Here is a 19,643-nt window from a genome sequence, read left to right as displayed (position 1 = left end):
ATGATATTTAACTCACAGGCAGAAAACATTAGGAAGAATCTGATCCAGGGTCATCTGGGGAGAAAGAGCTTCCATTGATAGCATGCCTTCATCAGATTAACCTGTGTTGTGGGGCATTTTCTTAATTATTGATGTAAGGAGAACTCAGCTATCTGTGGGAGATGGCATCCCTGGGCAAGTAGTCTTGAATTGTGTAAAGTAGATATCTGAGCAAGCCATGAAGAGCAAGGCAGTAAGCAGCACCCCTCCATGGTGTCTGCATCAGTTCCTGCCTTGAGTTCCTGCTCTGACCTTCATGGTAGACTGTGAGATACAATATAAAATAAACTCTTTTCTTATCAAGTTGCTTTTAGTGATAGTGTTTATCACAGCAAAAGACACTTAACTTATCCTCCTACCAATTCCTGAAGGCCCTCCTTAAGTCCCTTCCTCCAAGAGAGACTTCCCAGGCCTTTACCTTGCACACATTAGTACGCCCCTTACTATTTTGCCACTAAGTCTGTATTCATACTTTCATCTCAGCTTTATGTAAATTTATGTAAATTTTATGTAGGTATCATCTTCTCTAAATTGCAACCCCTCTAGGAGTGTAGTGGTCACAATATTACATATAAAATAAATGTTAGTTGAATTAAAAAGAACCACAAGACTGTATGTCTGGCTTGGGAGAGAAGAGATCATATGAGTTTCAGCTCTTTTGGTACTGGGACATTTTCAAATGTTGGGATTCTAATGGCATATTGAAGACAACTCAAATATGTGGAAAAGTGAGCATGTAAGCAGTCATTATAGTCAGTTCTATAGCAGTCCTGTATTAGAGTGGCTATGAATGCATCTACAGCCACAGCACCAGCTGGTAGCGCGTCAGGACGGTATTACTGATACTGGGCCCTGACTGCTCTCTAGTCTCAGAGGCAAGGTGGTTCCAGTCGCATGGCTTTTCAAATGCTGCTTGTTGTTTTCAGTGCCGCCTGTCTTCTGCTTTCACAACCTCATGTCGTTTACACTTCATTATGTGGCCTTTACGGCTGAACCTACATCATAGCAGACATAATAACAATGTAGGTACTCATGTGTAACCAAAGCTCAGCAGCATGCTTCATGAAGAATTTACAGTAGACTAGTGATGTGGAATTCCTCTCTGTATACTGTGCATATGGTTTTTTTTTTTAATCACCATTGGTTATTAAAGAAGCTGTTTCAGCCAATGCCTTTGTAGAGTAAAGCTAGGCAGGAAATTTGAACAGAGATATGGAGAGAAAGTAGGCAGAGTCGGAGAGACACCATGTAGCTGCTGAAGGAGACAGATGCCAGATCCTCACCAGTAAGCCACAGCCTCGTGCTAATACACAGATTAAGAGAAGTGGGTTAATTTAAGATGTAAGAGTTAGTTAATAAGAAGACTGAGCTAATGGGCCAAACTGTGTTGTAATTAGTATACTTTCTGTGTGATTATTTGGGAAGCAAAAGAGCAGTCTCTGCCTACATACTAGTATGATAGACTTGGTTAAAAACTTGTCTCTAAGTCATCCTCTGATCTAGGTGCTTCGTTTTCTGACCCAAATCCAGCCTGCTCCTGTGAGGTCTCTGCTGTTGTTCTATTATTTTTCAGGTTTTCTCTCTTTGTAGTTCTGTGTTGTTTCCATCCCTCTTGAATATTTTTACCTAGGTTCCCTAGCCCTTTGAGAAAGTTCCCTAGAAGCCTATTATTTTTGCTGGCTGTAAAATATCTGTTGATTTTAGTTCAGTGAGCCTCATTTTATCCATGCTTAAGAATTGTAAAAATGATTTTTCTCAATTCTTTTCCTGGGCCTGATTCTTTCGTCTTTCATTCAGCTGGAGCCTGGCTACCCTGAATTTAGCACCCAAACTCTTAGCACTTCTGTGCCTGGTCATATGTCCCGATTTTGTCTAGTCTGGTTGCAACTTATGCAGTTATCTAGTTTAATTATTAGCAGAGACCCCTTTTACTCTGAAGATCCTAGTTTGGATAATCATGGTTACCTAGCCTCAGACACACAGAAGATGTTTCTTGTGCTATAGCCTTAACCAAGCAAGTACAGGCATAGATTTGGGATGTGGTGGGTTCTTTTGTTTTTGTTTTGTTGTTGTTGTTTTTATTTGTTTGTTTGGTTTTTTTTTTGTTGTTTGTTTGTTTGACCAGTATTCTTCAATTTGCTTGGCCTATGATAATTTAAAGAAATGCTTTCCTAATTATTGTAATTTGACTATTAGAATAGATTATCACTGAGGTAACCTGTTGAAGCTACTCTCACACCTCTACTCCCAGGTTCCTCTCCGGGTTGAAGTTTATGGTATAGAGAAAAATATTTTCAGACTTAAAATCAATGAAGAAACTCCACTGAAACCAAGGTATGAAGTCCCTGATGTCATCATGAGCAAGCTAGGAACTGTAAGGTAAGCCTTGGGCAGGGTCTATTATGCACAACCTTGGCATGTTTTTTAATTATAACTTGAATGCACCCCCTATTTTGTTTGTTCAAAGTTATAATCGGTTGGCTACAGGGTTAATATTTAATCATTTGGGGATACTTTATAAATTTTCTACATCACATATTCTGTTCTTCTTTCTCCCATTCCAAAACTGTTTTGTACCTCCAAATGAGGAGAGACAGAAATTTGGGCCAGCTCTGTTTCTCACAACAAAAATAATTTATTAGGCAGAGTTTGGAACCAAGCAGAAGAAAAGCTATTTAATTTGCTCACTCGGATTAGCACCATGGCTCAAGAGATCTAATACTCTCACAGTGATTTATACAGCTAGACAGACTCACTTTTAATTAAGGGTGTTCTCAGAAGCCTAACGTATAATTTTACTTAAAGCCAGAGATAAATTAATGATTAGTATCTAGGTGAGAAAAATCTCTAGGGATTAAAGGATTTTTCAAGTACTCGTAAAATTTCTATCAGTTCTCCACAGACATTCGGGTAAAACATCAGTTGCGTTGCCTGGTGATTCCTGTTGCTTTGTCACTGAAAGGATATAAGGTTAAGACAGATGCTTTAATTTCCTCCACATCCTACCACAGTTTTATGTAGGTTATTTTCCACTGAAACACATGGTCCATAGATAGTAAAGATTACATAAACACTGTGTGATAAGTATCACTGTTAGTTCTGCTTCAGTTCCAACTACTTTCTGGGGGACCTTTAGCTACCAAAATAATGAAAACACTGAAAACAGCATTTGCCCTTTTCCAGACCCCTTTGTAGCTAGTTTCTGATGTGATTCACTTTCTGCTAGTCATGTGTAGTTAACAAAAATATTCAGTACTATTGTGCTTATCTAGATCTGGCAGCTGTAGACTGGCTATAAGGCCACTAATTAGGGCCACAGGTCCCTAATCTTCATATTACAGCTAAGATGGCATGATCCTGGAGCTAAGCAGTAGCCAAGTGACTTATGATTTCTCTACTTCCTGATTGTAGTGGAGATATAAGATCACAGACTGGCTAGTTATCCAGTTTTATGCTTGGAGCCTATACAGGAGAGCTAACCCATTGTCTAAACCCTCCTAATGATGTAATAGACAGCCAGTTCTCTTTGGTAAATTACATTGTTTCTACTTAAAATAACAGAACTGTTTCTGTTATTGGCAGTCAAGTCTTGGTTGACACTGTAGTTGATATGAGATTAACTAGCTGACATAGTTGGCAGTGAAGGGTACCATTGAAGGACAGAATACCAGTGCTGGGAGCAGAATTGTGTCTCCCTGTCCCCCAAATTTATATGCTGAACCTCAGAACACAACTGCCTTTAGAGATGTATTAAAGTGATAGTTAAAACAGGAACACGGTAGTGGGGCCCTAATACATCCCGACTGCTCTCCCTGTAAACTCAGAAAACTCGGGTGACTTATACACAAGGATATTCAGAGACAAGGCAGCCATCTGCAAGCCATGGAGCAAGGCCTTATAACAAGCCAACCTGCTAACACCTCGGTCTTAGTGTTTCAGAGCTGTGAGAAAACGAGCTGCTAGCTAAACAACCCAGCCTGTGGTAATTTGTCATGATAACCTGACACAAGAGGACTAAACCACAGCATTCTGTGCTCTTGCTACGTTTCTGTTGATAGTCAGCTGTACTGAGGGGCTTACTGAAAGCAAACCACGTGGTGGGAATACAGCACATTGCAACTGCCACTCAGATTCAAACCTCTGAGGAGACCTGGCTGACATCATCCTCTCTGAAGCATTTGATGACATAAAACAACCGTCTCAGGGTTTTAAATTTTGAACTCACAGCACCGTTAGAAAACCACTTTGTTTCTATGACAATCCCATGTCCTATCTGGACAGAGTCTCTACAGCTGCAGATACAGACTCAGAGTTTTATATCACAGGTTGCTGAATTAAATCATAAGCTGAGTCCATAGCCTACTCAGATCTGTGATTTAGGGCATCAACTGCAGAAATTATGAATGCCAGCATTTGAGATTTGGATAAATCTAAATACCCAAACTTCCAAGCTCCAAGGAGCCTTTCATTTCAGCAGAAACCCCTCTTCCTGCTCTTTCTGTGAATGTTTCTTATGTACACTCACACTATACATGTGTGGTTGCCTGAGGAGCGCATGAAACGGCATCAGATCCCCTGGAGCTGGAGTTACAGGCAGTTGTGATCTGCCAGATGTGAGTCCTCCGCAACAGCAGCAATCACTCTTCTGATAAATTGTCCCTGTCATGCCTGAGCACAACGAATAGACCTTGGCGGAGAATGACTTTGCAAAGGGATTTCTGTGTTCCTTATGTCTCACCTTTACCAGCCTTCACTGCCTCCAAACCAGGGAGCCTATTACAGCCAGCCTCGTGAGGAAGTATAAGACTGGCATAGTGCCAGTGCCATGGCTCAGCAGAAACGGGTGCTGCCGCTAAGTCTGATGACCTGAGTTTGGGCCTTCACGCCTGTAAGCTGTCCTCCCACTCCACGTACGCACACCCCTACACATACACACGGCACACAAAATAAAAATTTAACATGTAAGTTAAAAATTAAAAATAAATAAGAATATTTAATTATGTGTGCCCAAGTGTCACTAGACTTTATAGACAAAAATGGTGATGATGATGAACATTTGGTTGCATTTCAATTCTCCTAGTTTTTATGAATATTTCATAGACAAAGAATTGGTCATAGGAGGTTGAATAACGTTGCCACCTGTAGTTATGAAGTCTATGGTAGAGTTATGTTCTGTCCAAGCTCTTTCCTTTCCTCTCCACAATGGCTCCTACTGTAGACCTACGTATCCCCTGTCATAGGAAGACTCATTCGGTGACCAACACTCCGAACTGCAGATCACATAGACTCATGTAAACCTGTAGCAATTTACTTTTCTCTCCCTGCTCCATTGCCCAGGCTGGTCTCGTGCTCAGGGGATGCTGGCAGCCTGATACTGGCAGATGGAAAAGGCGACCTGAAGTGTCATATCTCAGCAAACCCATTCAAGATAGACTTGGTGTCTGAGGACGAGACTGTGCTCAGCATCAACTCCCTGGGCCAGTTATACTTTGAGCACCTACAGATTCCTCACAAGCAAAGGTATTTATGTAGACATTACTTGACCCTTAAGGATCTACCTTAATAAAACTGTCTGTAAATACCAGCTACCTCGAACTCAGGTCCTCCTGCCTTATTGGCTGAACTTTCTCTCCTCTCTCCCCCACCCAACACACAAAAAAAATGTTACTGTTCCTCTGTTTAAAAAAAAAAAAAAAAAAAAAAAAACATGGGCTGGAGACTTGGCTCAGAGGTTAAGAGGCCTGCTCTACCAAGGGTCCTGAGTTCAATTCCCAGCAACCACATGGTGGCTCACAACCATCTGTAATGGGGTCTGGTGCCCTCTTCTGGCCTGCAGGCAGACACACAGACAGAATATTGTATACATAATAAATAAATTAAAAAACAAAAAACAGTTGAAGAATGTGGTAGTTTGAGTAAGATGTCCCTATAGCCTCTGGCTTGAATACTTGGTCCCCAGTTGGTGGTGCTGTTTGAGGAGTCTTAGGTATAGTCTTGTTGAAGTATGTCACTGGAACCAGGCTTTAAGAGTGGAAAGACATACACCACCCCCAGTTCACTTTCTGCTTACTGCTTGTGATTCAAGATGCAACCCGCAGCTCCTGCTCCAGTTGTCAGGTCTGTCACCTACGACCTCCACGCCAACATCATGGACCCCTCGGGAATCTTTTTTTTTTTTTTTTTTTTTTTTGGTTTTTCGAAACAGGGTTTCTCTGCAGCTCTAGAGCCTGTCCTGGAGCTAGCTCTGTAGAGCAGGCTGGCCCTCAGGAATCTTGTCTCTTTCTGTTGCCTGAGTCACCATGCTTCATCACAGCACAGAGAATAACGGATAAAACATGCATATGATAATGACAGAGTAGTCAGAATTTTAGGTATTTTTATTTTCCCTTCTTTTCATTACTTTTTAATTTTTCCACAATAGGGATATATTAATTTTATGATAAATAGTAAGATTTTCCAGTGCTAACATTTCAAAATAAAAATAAGTTACAACTTAAAAAAATCATCATGTAGAAATAGATAATGCAAAATATTTCTGTAGGCCACACCACTTATTCTGATGATAAAAGCAGCAAGTATAGACTGGGAGACCTTAAAACAACACTTGGTGAAAATGGGAGAGTCCTCTCTTCCAGACCATCCCAGTCTTGGCAACAAGCACCTTTGCCCACCGAGCCAACTTCTTGAAGTTGTTGCTATGCAGGCAACAATGACTGAACTCCTAATACCCTGCCTTAGCCCTCTAAATCCTTAGAGTAGTTATGTGATGCCATACCTGGTCTATAATGATGTTATATTTAATAAATTAAAGGATAGAATTTATGAAGACTTGGAAATGAGAATCTTTGTTACTGTGTTAAATCCTGCCAGTCTTCCCATTGCCTGAAACAACTTTATCTGTGTTTAAAACAGAGCTACCAAAGGGAACCAGGAGAGTGTGACAGCTGACTCCTCTCAGGTAATTGAGATCTAGCAATTTACCCTTGATTTTCTTTAACACTCCTGAAAGCATGTAGTGGATTCTGCTCCCCTCCTTTCTGGAAGGGTGCTTGGTAAGTGTGCTACTGTATATAAAAGGGGATTTCTTGTCTTTGTCTGTATGCTCACCTTAGCACCTTAGTCTTTTTAGTGCGTGTGTGCATGCCAAAAGTGGAAGCCAGAAATCAGTACAAGGTGTCTTCCTTAAGTATTCTCTATTTACCTCTTATTACATTTCATTTCCGTGTGTGTGTGTATGTGTGTATGTACAGTATATACGATGTGTACTGTATCCATATATTTCTTTTGTTGGCAGGAAGGAACACAAAGGGAAAAGTAAAATGCTAAAGAGCTAGGCAAGGCTGTTCTATGGAGAGATTAGCAGTGCTCTTTTTCTTAACAAAATCTGTTGAAGACTGCCTCCTGCAGGGCAGGCACTGTTGAAGAAATTGGGAGTTCATCATTAAACTGACCTAAGGTCCTTGTTCCTCAGAGTGTACCTCTTTAAGCTGACCTTTTTCAGTTCACCCTATGTAGATGGATGTTTCTTTCCTGCCCACCAGTTCCTACATAGCCAATATGGAGACTTAATATTAATTATAAATGTTTGGCCAATAGCTCAGGCTTATTACTAGCCAGCCCTTACAATTTAAATTAACCCATTTCTATTACTCTGCATTCTGCTACGTGGTGTTACCTCTCTTTCATCTTACACCTCCTTACACCTTACATGTCTCGTTGGTGACTCCTCAAACTCTGCCCTCCATCTTCCCAGCATTATCTCTGCTCCAAAAATCCTGCCTAGCCATTTGCCAATCAACTTTTTTATGAACAATGAGAGAAATACATATTTACAGTGTACAAAGATTGTTTCACAGCAATCCAAAGAACAAAGAAGGTTTTAAACATTGGGATAAGTGGTCTCACTTCTGTTTTTAAAAGATTATTTTGGCTGAGTTATGAAGAATAAACAACTAGAAGTCTTTTGTATGCACATATCTGTGCACATGTGTACATGTATGCATATGTGAAGGCCAGAAGTTGTCATTTTCAATTACTCTCCACCTCATGTGGCAGTCTCTCACCTGTTGGGGTTTGTACGTTCCAGTGTAAGGGCGTGTGGATTAGAAAGATTAGGTCAGAGGAACAGAGATATGAAAGAAACACTGAGACATAGGATAGGACCAGGAGGGCAACTCAGTGAATACTGAATCTGCCTGCATTTATTTTCCGTATGTTTATATACCCCAATCCAAAAAGGGGGGGAAGAAGACAAAAGACTGCTTTAACATGACACGAAGGACAACCAGAACAGTTACTTGTTTCAGTTCTTGAGAACTGGGTAGGATATGCAGTAAATACACCTTAGACCAAGTATCCTATAGTCATTCACTCCCTTAGTCAAACCTCCTATTTAAAATGAAAGGGCAGGAATAGGCATAAATTCTCTGACCTTTGGTCAAGGTGAAACAGATCCACCTCTATGGGCCATCTTAATGTCCAGAACACCAAGTAACCACACCCTAGGTCAGGATCTCTTGTTTGTAGCCACACCTGTTGTCAACAACTTTGAAAGAGTAAGATAAGCTCAAACTCTCTGACCTTTAGTCAAGGTGTAACAAGACTCACATCTGTGGACCCCCACACTCACCTGAACTCAAAATTTAACTAACTTAGCTAGTGTGTCAGGCTTTCTTTTGGACCACTCTCAAATCAAGGCACAGAGACTTATTAGTTTTGAATGCTCACCTTATCTTGGCTCTTATTTTTTGCTAGCTCTTTTAACTTAAATTATCCTGTTTCTTTTCATATATGTTTTGCCTCGGGGCTTTTTCTCTTTCTTTCCTTCTGTGTATGTTACTTTCACTGCTTCTTATGTCTGGCTGGCTGGCTGGCAAGTGCCTGCCTTCTGGCTGTGGACATGTCCCTCTCTTTCTCGCTTGTTCTCCTTCTCCTTCTCTTGAGCCTAGATCTCTCCTACTTATTCTCTTTCTACCCACCAGCCCGCCTATCCTTCTCCTGCCTAGCTGTTGGCTGTTCAGCTTTTTATTAGACCAATCAGGTGTTTTAGGCAGGCAAGGGGAAACAAATGCAGCACACCTTTATATAATTAAACAAATGCAACACAGACAAATATAGCACATCTTTACATCGTTAACAAAGGCAGCAGAAACAAATTAACACACCTTCACATAGTTAAAGTTATATTCCACAGCATAAACAAATGTAACATATCTTTGCCTAGTTGAAATATTCCACAGCAAGATAGTCTTCTAGTCAGCTTGTCTGGGGATCACGTGTCTGCCTCCCAAGTGCAGCAGACTATGTCTACCAAACATTTACAGGGATGCTAAGCATTGAACACAAGTCTCCACACATTTAACAGCAAGTGCTTTACCACCGAACTGTCTCCCAAGGATTCTGTAGCCCATGCTGGTCTGAAATACATTATGTAGCCCAGACTGGCCTCCAACTCACAGCTATTCTCCTGCCTCAACCTCCTGAGTGTTGAGGTTCTATGTGTGCACCAGCATACCTGACCGTTTGCAATAATGAAAGGATTTCTGGTTCCCTAAGGACAAAGTTTTGTTTTTTCCTTTGGTTTTTCGAGACAGGGTTTCTCTGTAGCTTTGGAGCCTGTCCTGGAACTCGCTCTTGTAGACCAGGGTGGCCTTGAACTCACAAAGATCTGCCTGCCTCTGCCTCCCAAGTGCTGGGATTAAAGGTGTGCGCCACTGCCCAGCAGTTTTCCTTTTTTTAAGACTCATCTGTATTGATGAAGACGAGAAAACCCTGTTTCAGAGCAGAGAGGGTGAGTGCATGACTGTGGACTGCATTGTGATGACGTGTCACGTCCACTGGGAAATAGCTGATCAGATAGCTTGAGTCGCAGTTCTAAGTCACAGATCCTGTCACATTATCTGATGAATGTTATTAACCATCGCTATAGGGAAGTTTTCACTGTTTGAGGGAGTTCTCAGACTGTAAATCCTATGCCTGCAGATGTCACTTCGAAGAAGCACGGGCTCGCTTTACAGAAGCTTTGATGATGAAGAAGGAAGCTAGAAATGGACAACTCACTTTTAAGCAAAATTTCTTTCACGCAGTTCATATTTTCTCTTTCTTATGTAAAATGGAGAAAGTTGTAGCTATAGAAAGAGGCAAGCCCTGAGAAACCACTGCCTTCCCATTTATCTGACGTCTCAAACCAGCATGAACGTACACCTGATTGCAGAGGGGAAACTCAGTAAAAACAAGTGTCTGCTTCTGGCCTCTCAAAACGCACCTGTGTTGGGCTAGGAAGATGTCCCAGGGGTGTTGCCAACATTATGGCCTGAGCTTAACCCTCAGAACCCACATGGGAAAAGGAGAGCTAATTCCTTGGGTTGTCCTTTGACCTCTACATGTGCACAGTGGCTTATTCACCCTCTGACACATGAACAATAAAAACATAAGTGTGAGAAGAAATTAGAACTGAGTGAAGTTATTAGATTCTCAATGTTTTACCTCATGTGTTCACATGAACACTTTTCCTTCTAGCCAGGTAGTGGTAGTGCACGCCTTTAATTCCAACACTCGGGAGGCAGAAGCAGGCGAATCTCTGTAGTCTCAGGTCAGCCTGGTGTAGAGTGAGTTCCAGGACACCCAGGACTACACAGAGAAACCCTGTCTTGAAAAATCAAACAATTTTTTTTCTTTTTATTTCTTTTATATGCAAAAGCTACATTTTCAAAATACCATTGTATTTTAGTTCATATAAAGATGTTTATGACAAATGATGAGACAGTTCCTCAAGAAATTAAACGTAGAATTGCAGTCAGACCCAGTAGTCCTGCTCCTTGTATGGACCCAAAAGTGAGGGCACTGCAGTACTGGTCACAGGAACCAGACCAAACCAAAATGTGGTCTATACAAACAATGAAGTCGTATTTGGACCTAAAAATTAAAGTTCTGACGTGTGCTACAAAATGAATAAAACCTGAAGACCACCTGTGAAGTAAGCCAGTCACAAAAGAACAAACCCTGTGCGATTCTACTTTATGAGGTGACTGTAGTCAAATTCATAGGGTAGAAAATAGAGCGGTTTTGCCAGGGGTGCAGAGATGGGGAAACAGAGTTGTTATTTAGCAGGGAAGTCCAGCGTGGGCAGATGAAAAACTTACGGGGCTGGATGCTTGAGGATGGCCATCATCACACCACAGAGCAAATGTCCTTGGTGTCCCTGGGCTGCGTGCTTGGAAATGGTTAAAAGATAAAGTGTATGTTATGTATTTTAACACAGTAAAAAAGATTCATAAGAATGATTATTGACTTTTATAGAAAACACAAATTTAATTTATTAAATATATATTATAAACTGATCTTCAAAAATATGGACTCGTTTCTTAGTCTTTTTTTTCCAGCAGAGTCTCAGTATGAAGTCTTGGCTTTACCATGCAGACCAGGCTGGCTTTGAATTTACAGAAATCTAACGCCTCCGCCTCCCATGTGCTGGAATTACAGGCGTGTGCTAGCACACTCTGCATTTTCTCAGTATTTAAATTGTTAGTAGTCATAGTAAGAATGTGTATGATGCATGTGTGGGGCAGGTGTGCGGGCCGTGTACTTCTTGCCTTCCACCCTTACGTGGGTCCCAAGGATTGAACGTGGATTGTCAAGCTTGCATTATTAGAAGGCAAGGGTCTGCTGAGCCATCTTGCTAGTTCCTCAGTCTTCCTAATAATCCAAATAAGATATACTGTAATGGTAGCCACATTTGTTGCAATTTATAAGCTCATTTTGATCTTCTTTTTATGCAATTAGGAAAATCAAGAAGACCTAGGCCTGTGGGAAGAGACATTTGGAAAATTTGTGGATGTCAAAGCTAATGGTAAATTGTCAAAGTTAAGGATATAATATTAAAATAGATCGTTCCAAAATATCTAAATATTTATATCATTTGATGGTGGGAGTTACAGATCCGTGATAGATAGAATGCCTGGCTAATGTAGGGGGTACACTGGGTTCAATCCCCAGTGCCATAAATAAATAAACAAACAAATTGTTGACAGAGGTTTCTGTCCCACCCAGTCCTGCAGCCGTTCAGTCCCAAAGAAACACACAGAGGCCTACATTAATTATAAACTGGTTGGCCTATTAGCTCAGGCTTCTTATTAATTAACTCTTACATCTTACATTAACCCACAATTTCTGTCTACATTAGCTGCACGGCTTGGTACCTTTTATCAGTAAGGCATTTTCATCTTCTGTCCTTTGCATCTGGGTGATGACTGCAGACTGAGCCTTTCCTCTTCCCAGAATTCTCTTGTTCTGGTTGCCCCACCTATACTTACCTGCCTGGCTGCTGGCCAGTCAGCATTTTATTAAACCAATACTAGTGACAAATCTTTACAGGGTATAAGATCATTGTCCCACAGTAACAAATAAATAAATTCCTTAAGCTCTGAATTTAAAACAAGTAACTTCTGTAAAATGCACAGAAATCTCTGGGTTGGGTTTCCTATTCTTCAATAACGCAGTGCAACAGAGAAGTAATTGTGTACACCTTATGGAGGAATGAGAGTGATAATGGGCCACGTGCAGCTTATGGGCTTAGGAAAGGGTCTGGGCCAGCATACTGCTTGTGTTCTGAGTAAACCAGACAGCTGGAAATGCCACATATTTTCATGAGACCCAAGTGATGAGAACTCAAGTTATTCAGCTTGTCTGCTCTAACATTTTTAACTAGTAATTCTTGATTCTCTTCGTCATTGTCACAGGTGCTACATGCCTATCTGTGGCATTTCTCACCAGGCTTATCAATATGGTTGAGGGGATGGACTCACATATCACAGTCATGGGAGGTCATATCCTGAGGATCCAGGAAAACCTCCTTGCTGTTCTTAGGTAGTTCTTAGGGAGCCACAGGCAAGGCTGACAGGAAGATTATCAGTCAGAAGAGAAGCACAAACTCTTTCAGCAGAGATTGAACATGCTTAGTATTAGGGGAGGAGCTGCAGCACACAGCTCAGGCAACATAACTAGTAAGTGACAGAGCTTTGCATTCATACACATTATGTGTAACACCTGCTTTCACATACACATCTATTGCATCCACCAGTGCCCAGACATCACAGCATCGTACAGTCAATGCACAGCATTGATTGGTAGGGACAAGTTCAGATGACTCTACTCCCAGCCAAGTTGTTAGCTATTAGCTGAATCTTTTAGGTTGGTCCATTTGAGAAGCAACTCAGCCATGAGCCTGGTCTCTACAGGTCCTTCCTCTGTCGGTTTGGATTTCTCCTTCCATGGATTTGAACATCTCTACGGTATCCCTCAACATGCAGAGTCACACCAACTTAAAAATACTGGGTAAGTAGCGGCAAGATTTCTTAAGTGGCCTCTGCCTTGATATCACTTATGGAGTTAAGAAACCTTCCTAGTAGTTTTTCAGGTGCTGAACAGTAGTATCAGAGATTTGAAAGTAGATAAGAACACGCAAGCAAGGTTCTGTACGTTTATTCTCTCTGCTCTTGACTGTGAACGCTGCAGTAATGGACTGCAGTCTGGAACTGTAAGCCAAAGAAGCCCTTGCTCCCTAGGTTGCTTTCTGTGAGAGTATCTGTCACAGCGACAGAATGAAACTAGGACGGGACAAAAAAGTGGAAAGAACCAGTGCCACAAGCTGGCTTCTGACTTCCACATGCATGCGCACACACGCACACACTAATTAAAAGGCTGCAATAGTGAGCCCAAAAATACAGAAATAAAAATGAGTAATTGGAATTAAAGTGGAGGAGGTTTGCTTTTACAGTGAAGGATCTATTTTTGTGGAACCCTGGGAGAATACAAAAAGAAAATACTGATCTGGAAAAGGACCTTCACTCTAAAGAGGACAATGAGCCAGAGAACATGGCGTCTCCAGTACCTGTGATTCCCTTGGAGAAACCATTTCAGGCTGGCACTACTGACAAATGGATCTCAGGGCATCTGCCTAAAAGGAGCCAAAACCAAAAAGGAGCAGAGGCTGTTTATTTAGTAGGTAGGCAGAGTGACTAATCTTGCCCTCCAGCTCCGAGCTCCCCATCTCAGTCCTGTTCCAGATCTGGAGGTATGTTAGGATGCGCTTCTTTTCCTTAGCTGCAAAGAAGTCTTCACACAGTCCATTAGCGGAGGGATTCAGTATGGCCGCTCTTCCAGTGGATTCACAGGGGACTTTAGTAGAGGTATCTCAGGATCTAAGCCTGAGATTCCCAGGGAGCCAACAAAGACAAAGGGGGAGCTCATCAGACAGATTAGGCCAGGAAACCTTTAGGCAAGTGATAAGAGATGAGTCTTTGTAGGGGAGTGGCTTTATATCGGGTCTTGTTACATGCCCAGGCTGTCTGGAAGCTGTTATAGCCCAGGCTGGCCCCTAACTCACAGTTCTCCTGTGCTAGGAGTGTAAGTGTGTGCCTTCACACCTGGCAGGAGGTGAACAGTCTGTTCATAGGAGACAATGAAGCTGTTCTAGTCATGAGCAATCCACTTGTGTATTTGGTGATAAGCCTCCTTTGTGTTTCAGGGATGGAGATGCATACCGTCTTTATAACCTGGATGTCTATGGATATCAAGTACACGACAAAATGGGCATTTACGGTTCAGTGCCTTATCTCCTGGCCCACAAACAGGGCAGGACTGTAGCCGTTTTCTGGCTGAATGCCTCAGAAACACTAGTGGAGATCAACACGGAGCCAGCAGTTGAGGTGAGCCGGAATGTGGCTGCATGCCATAGTTACCATACCGCAGTCAGAGCCCTTTTCTTTAACAGCAGCATTTTTCTGGGACCAAGAGCTTTGCTGTGTAATTGACAAATGTCGTAGGAGCTACCAAATGTAGACAGATCCACTTAGAACAGGGGCCTATAGTTTACAGTGAAATTTCTCAGATTTTCATTGCATCCTTTTCCAGTACGTCCTGACCCAGATGGGCCCAGCAGCTGCCAAACAAAAGGTCAGGTGTCGAACGGATGTGCGCTGGATGTCGGAGAGTGGGATCATTGACGTTTTTCTGCTGACAGGGCCTACACCTTCTGACGTCTTCAAGCAGTACTCATCCCTCACAGGTATGCATGGAGATTGTTGGGTCCTCACCCCATTGTGTTTTGTCTATCCTATGTATCGTCACTGCAAGTTCATCTTTGTTCTACACTACGTGGAAATCACAAGCAACGTCCCTACGCATTTTAAGTAGTAAGCACTTTTCTTCCTGCCATCATTACATCCAGACAAGCTAAACATGACACTGGACTGCCCACTCTCTAATCCCTAACACTTCATATGCCTGCTTGGAGCCTTTAGTCTCTGGGAACAATCTTCCTGTAGCTAAGGAACTTTTAAATACTGCCTCAACCTCTCCCAAGTACTAGGGTTACAGGCATGCATTGTAGAGTGCTGGGAGTTTTGAACCCAGAGTTTTGTGGACACTAGGCAAGTACTCTACCACCTGAGCTGTATCCACAGTCCCCACGTTGTCATTTTTTATGTCTTATTGTAAAAGAAATTATGAATAGAATTCTGATCTTGAGGTACAGGTCTCTTTATAAACCGACCTTTCCGGCTCCATCTCCTCTCAGTCTCACTGTGACCCTGCAGTATTTTTCTCTAGGACTACATTTTCTTCTTTGCCTGTGTCTCTGTTCTCTGTGCCTATGAGCTCTACCTAGTCTCCCTGCCTGGCATCCTCATACTTATTCAAGGCTTCCACCCTTCTCACCTGCCTTGGGAAAGCTCTAAAGATCCCACCTTACTCTATAAACAGAATGAATGTGTTCCCACAGCACTAGACTGATACCGTTAGCATAGCAGCTATTTCAGCGCAGGGTTTATTTATGAGCCTGCCCCCATCACCCTAACTGCCACTTTCTTCAAGGCGGGATCTAGTTTTTCTTTCCCTGGTTAGTCTATGCATGTCAAGCTCAGTGTTTAACCCCCTGTAGAGAATGGGGAGATGTTCACTGATTGAATAACATCAGTGGCCTCCGTTGTCATCTTCTTCTTTAGGCACACAAGCCATGCCCCCTCTTTTTTCCCTGGGGTACCACCAGTGCCGCTGGAACTATGAAGATGAGCAGGATGTGAAGGAAGTGGATGCAGGTTTTGATGAGCATGACATTCCATATGACGTCATGTGGCTGGACATAGAGCACACCGAGGACAAGAAATACTTCACCTGGGACAAAAAGAGATTCGCAAACCCCAAAAGGATGCAAGAGCTACTCAGGAGCAAAAGACGCAAGGTGAAGCCAGCCTGGCATTGAAAGCTTTCTAATCCCAATGTTAGATTTGACTTGGCACATCAGCAGAGGAAGACCCTCTGGTGGAAGAAAATTATTGTAAACATAGTGCTTTCCAGTATAATAGTAACTGTAAGGTGCAAAAATGCGGTGACGCTATCCATCCCTGCCACAGTTGTGTAAGCCCCCGGAACAATGAAGGGGCCTGAGCCTTTCAGTCTGTTGGTGGCAGCTACCCTGCTATGATGGCACCCTTCTCCCCTAAAAATTTGTTCCCATTGTCAGAATTGGTGGTACTACACAGACACCAAAAGCAGAAAAGCATCTCATACCATGAGGCCTTTGAAAATGACTTGAGAAAGCTGGGAAAGGGGCCCAGCTTGGAGTCCCTGGTGGCTGACAGGTGGTGCGGGGATGAGTTCTTCCACATGGGCTGGGTTGTCTGAACTTCCTGCCTCTCTCTGACCGTCAGATCTTGTTTTGTCAGGATGACTGCTGGTGGGCAGGAGGGAAAGAGGACGTGGTAGGGCTTGCAAGGCTTAACAACAGAGGGTCAGATATGGGGTCCTGGGGACCAAGATGGCTCAGCAGGTAAAGGTGCTTGTCTCACACCTGACAACCTGAGTCTGAACCTAGGATCCCATGTGGTAGAAGGATGAAACCAACTCATGCAGCTTGTCCTCTGACCTCCTGCACACTATGACAAACATATGTCTCCCCTTGCTCCACACACAAGTTGATAAGTGTAATTTTTAAAAAATGTAACCAGATTAGGTCAAGGAAAGAACTAAAATTTAAAGGGAGAAGGAGAGAAGCCACAGAAGAGTACACAATTTCTGATGTACCTCTTTCCTGTTCTAGAGTGTTAGGGCGAAGGAGAGGTAGCAGTAATGAACTCACAGAGATCCGCCTGCCTCTACCTCCTGAGTGCTGGGATTGAAGGCATGGACCACCATGCCCAGCCCTAACCCCCTAATTTCTTAATTAATTAATAACTATAATTTGTCAAGCACTTAATTGTGGGCTAGACAGTATGATAAAGCATATTATTCCTCCAGCTACAAAACTCTCAGGTTGGCCTTATTACCCATTTTTCAGATGAAGAAGGGATACCTTGAGTGGTTGGTAGTTTACACTGAGGATTGAACCCAGGTCTTCTGTAAGAGCAGCCAGTGATCTTAACAGCAGAGAGCCATTTCTCTAGCTCCCAGTTGTGATGGTAGTTTTTGTGAGGCGAATGTTTAAGTTGCTATGCTAGAGGTCTTTGAGTGAGTGGGGAAAGGCAATGAATGACATAATATTTAACAAATTCCTGCAACTCAACAACTCGAAAAAGTCCAAACACTTAAAAACAATTGACAAGGACTTGAATAGATAGATAGTCCCCTAAAGAAGATACTGAAATCAAGATAGCTAAGAAGCACGTGAACACATGCTCCATGTGGAACTTGGGCTCCGGGATCAAACTCGGGTCTTCATGGTTAGCAGCAAGCACCCTTAGCTGCTGAGCTATCTTATCAGCTTTGTTTAGTTGTCATTACTATTTTGATGTTCTGATTTGGTTTTAATGTTATAGTTTGGTAGGGGCTCATGAGGATGGGTACACACATACACCTGTAGAAGCCAGAGGACAGCCTTGTGTCATTTCCTAGGTACTGGATAGCTTTCTGTTTTCTGTTTTGTGAGACATGGTCTCTAACTGACCTGGCTGGCCAGGGTACCCCATGGACTATATACCTATCCCCACCTCCCTGGTGCTGGCAGGTGCCATCATGCCTGACCTTTTCACATGGGTTCTGGGACCTAAACTCAGGTCCTCATGCTTGCAAGGCAAGTACTTTTCTGGCTAAGTTACCTTCCCAGGACTGTTCTTGATTTCTTTTTTGTTTTTTCTTTGTTGTTGTTGTTTTTCGAGACAGAGTTTCCCTGTAGTTTCTAGAGTCTGTCCTGGAACTAGCTCTTGTAGACCAGGCTGGCCTTGAACTCAGAGATCCTCCTGCCTCTGCCTCCCGAGTGCTGGGATTAAAGGCGCCCGGCTTTGTTCTTGATTTCTTTAACGACCTATTTCATCAGTGTTATCTTTGCCTCTAAATACCTAAGGAGTTAAGACCTTGCCTATTTAATCCTTTCTTATAGCGCCTGACATCACAGATAGATAGAAGCTTAATAAACGTCATCTTAAAGATGTGGATGGGGGCTGAGGTGGCTCAGTGGGTCAAGGTACTTTGCCACCAAGTCTGAGAAACTGAGTTCAAGCCCCAGAACACATGTGGTGGCAGGAGAGAACCTACTTCTTGTAGACCAACAAACAAACACACACAAAATACATAAATAAATGCAAAATAATAGTAAAGATGATAAACCATGATAGTTATAAAAGAGGATTTACCTGGATTTGATAACAATTTTTTTGTTTGTTTTTTGAGACAAGGTTTCTCTTTGTAGCCCTGGCTGTCCTGGAACTGACTTTGTAGACCAGGCTGACCTTGAACTCATAGAGGTCTGCCTGCCTCTGCTTCCCAAGTGCTGGCATTAAAGGCTTGCGCCACCCGTGCCTGGCTGATAACAAGTGAAAGGTCATAGGGATTTAGTAATGTCCAAACTTTTCCAGGAGTAAAACTCGACCCCTCGAAACTATATGGGAACACCTGAATGAACACAAGCCTCATAAAGCTGACATGCTCTCTAAATCTCTGTCCTGACAGCTTGTGGTGATCAGTGACCCCCACATCAAGGTGGATCCTGACTACTCAGTATATGCTAAAGCCAAGGAACAGGGCTTCTTTGTGAAGAACCCAGAAGGTGGCGACTTTGAAGGCATATGTTGGCCTGGTATGGTATCGCTTGTTTCCGCTTGTGCTGTCCCAGTTAATAAAACGTCTATGCCCAGCATTCTCATTCCTCGTGGGCACGTCTTTCCCTGCCAGCCACATTTTCAGCACCTTTAAGGGAGATAGGCCATCGCCTTTCATAACACCTGGTGCAGAGAACTGAGTGCATTTGTCAAGTCAGTGATCAGATGAATGAGTGAAAATGGGCAAACAGGCCAATCTCCACGGCTGCTACGTCTCTAAACAAACAGAGATAGGGAGTAAGGAGTGAGGACAGCCTGGAGTGTGTGAGAGTCAGGGCTAAAGTGTGGTTAGGCTCTCCCTTGTGATTGCTCTTTGTCCTTTTAGCTCACAGTTTTGACTTTCAGTCTTTCCTGAGTGGCCTCAGCTGCCTGTGGAACTCTAGATGCAAAAGTCCTAAGTCTAAAGCCTTGTTAGAAATTCTCCAAAGACCAAAAGAAATCACCACGGTGTCATAAATCCAAGTGATGTGGAGAAGCCTGTACCTCCCTTTTCTCCCTTGAGCCATTAGAACAAGT

The 19,643-nt window shown here is 42.6% G+C and overlaps 1 protein-coding gene across 3 annotated transcripts in view; it reads left to right on the top strand.

Moving 5' to 3' along the window:
* The window catches only part of Ganc (glucosidase alpha, neutral C), a 57,962-nt gene that overhangs the window by 9,641 nt on the left and 28,678 nt on the right, over window positions 1-19,643 (top strand). For all 3 annotated transcript variants that reach the window (XM_038330031.1, XM_038330032.2, XM_038330030.2), the window contains exons 4-12: window positions 2,291-2,418; window positions 5,377-5,559; window positions 6,952-6,997; window positions 11,821-11,887; window positions 13,275-13,371; window positions 14,564-14,744; window positions 14,950-15,103; window positions 16,041-16,276; window positions 18,979-19,105. In XM_038330031.1, the coding sequence (XP_038185959.1) occupies window positions 2,291-2,418; window positions 5,377-5,559; window positions 6,952-6,997; window positions 11,821-11,887; window positions 13,275-13,371; window positions 14,564-14,744; window positions 14,950-15,103; window positions 16,041-16,276; window positions 18,979-19,105 (1,219 nt within the window). The remainder of the gene's footprint in view (window positions 1-2,290; window positions 2,419-5,376; window positions 5,560-6,951; window positions 6,998-11,820; window positions 11,888-13,274; window positions 13,372-14,563; window positions 14,745-14,949; window positions 15,104-16,040; window positions 16,277-18,978; window positions 19,106-19,643) is intronic.

Source organism: Arvicola amphibius, chromosome 5 (genome assembly GCF_903992535.2).
Source record: "Arvicola amphibius chromosome 5, mArvAmp1.2, whole genome shotgun sequence".
In the NCBI taxonomy this organism is placed as follows: Eukaryota; Metazoa; Chordata; class Mammalia; order Rodentia; family Cricetidae; genus Arvicola; species Arvicola amphibius.
Note: the sequence above shows the minus strand (reverse complement) of the source record. Positions and strands in the feature narration are given on the sequence as shown.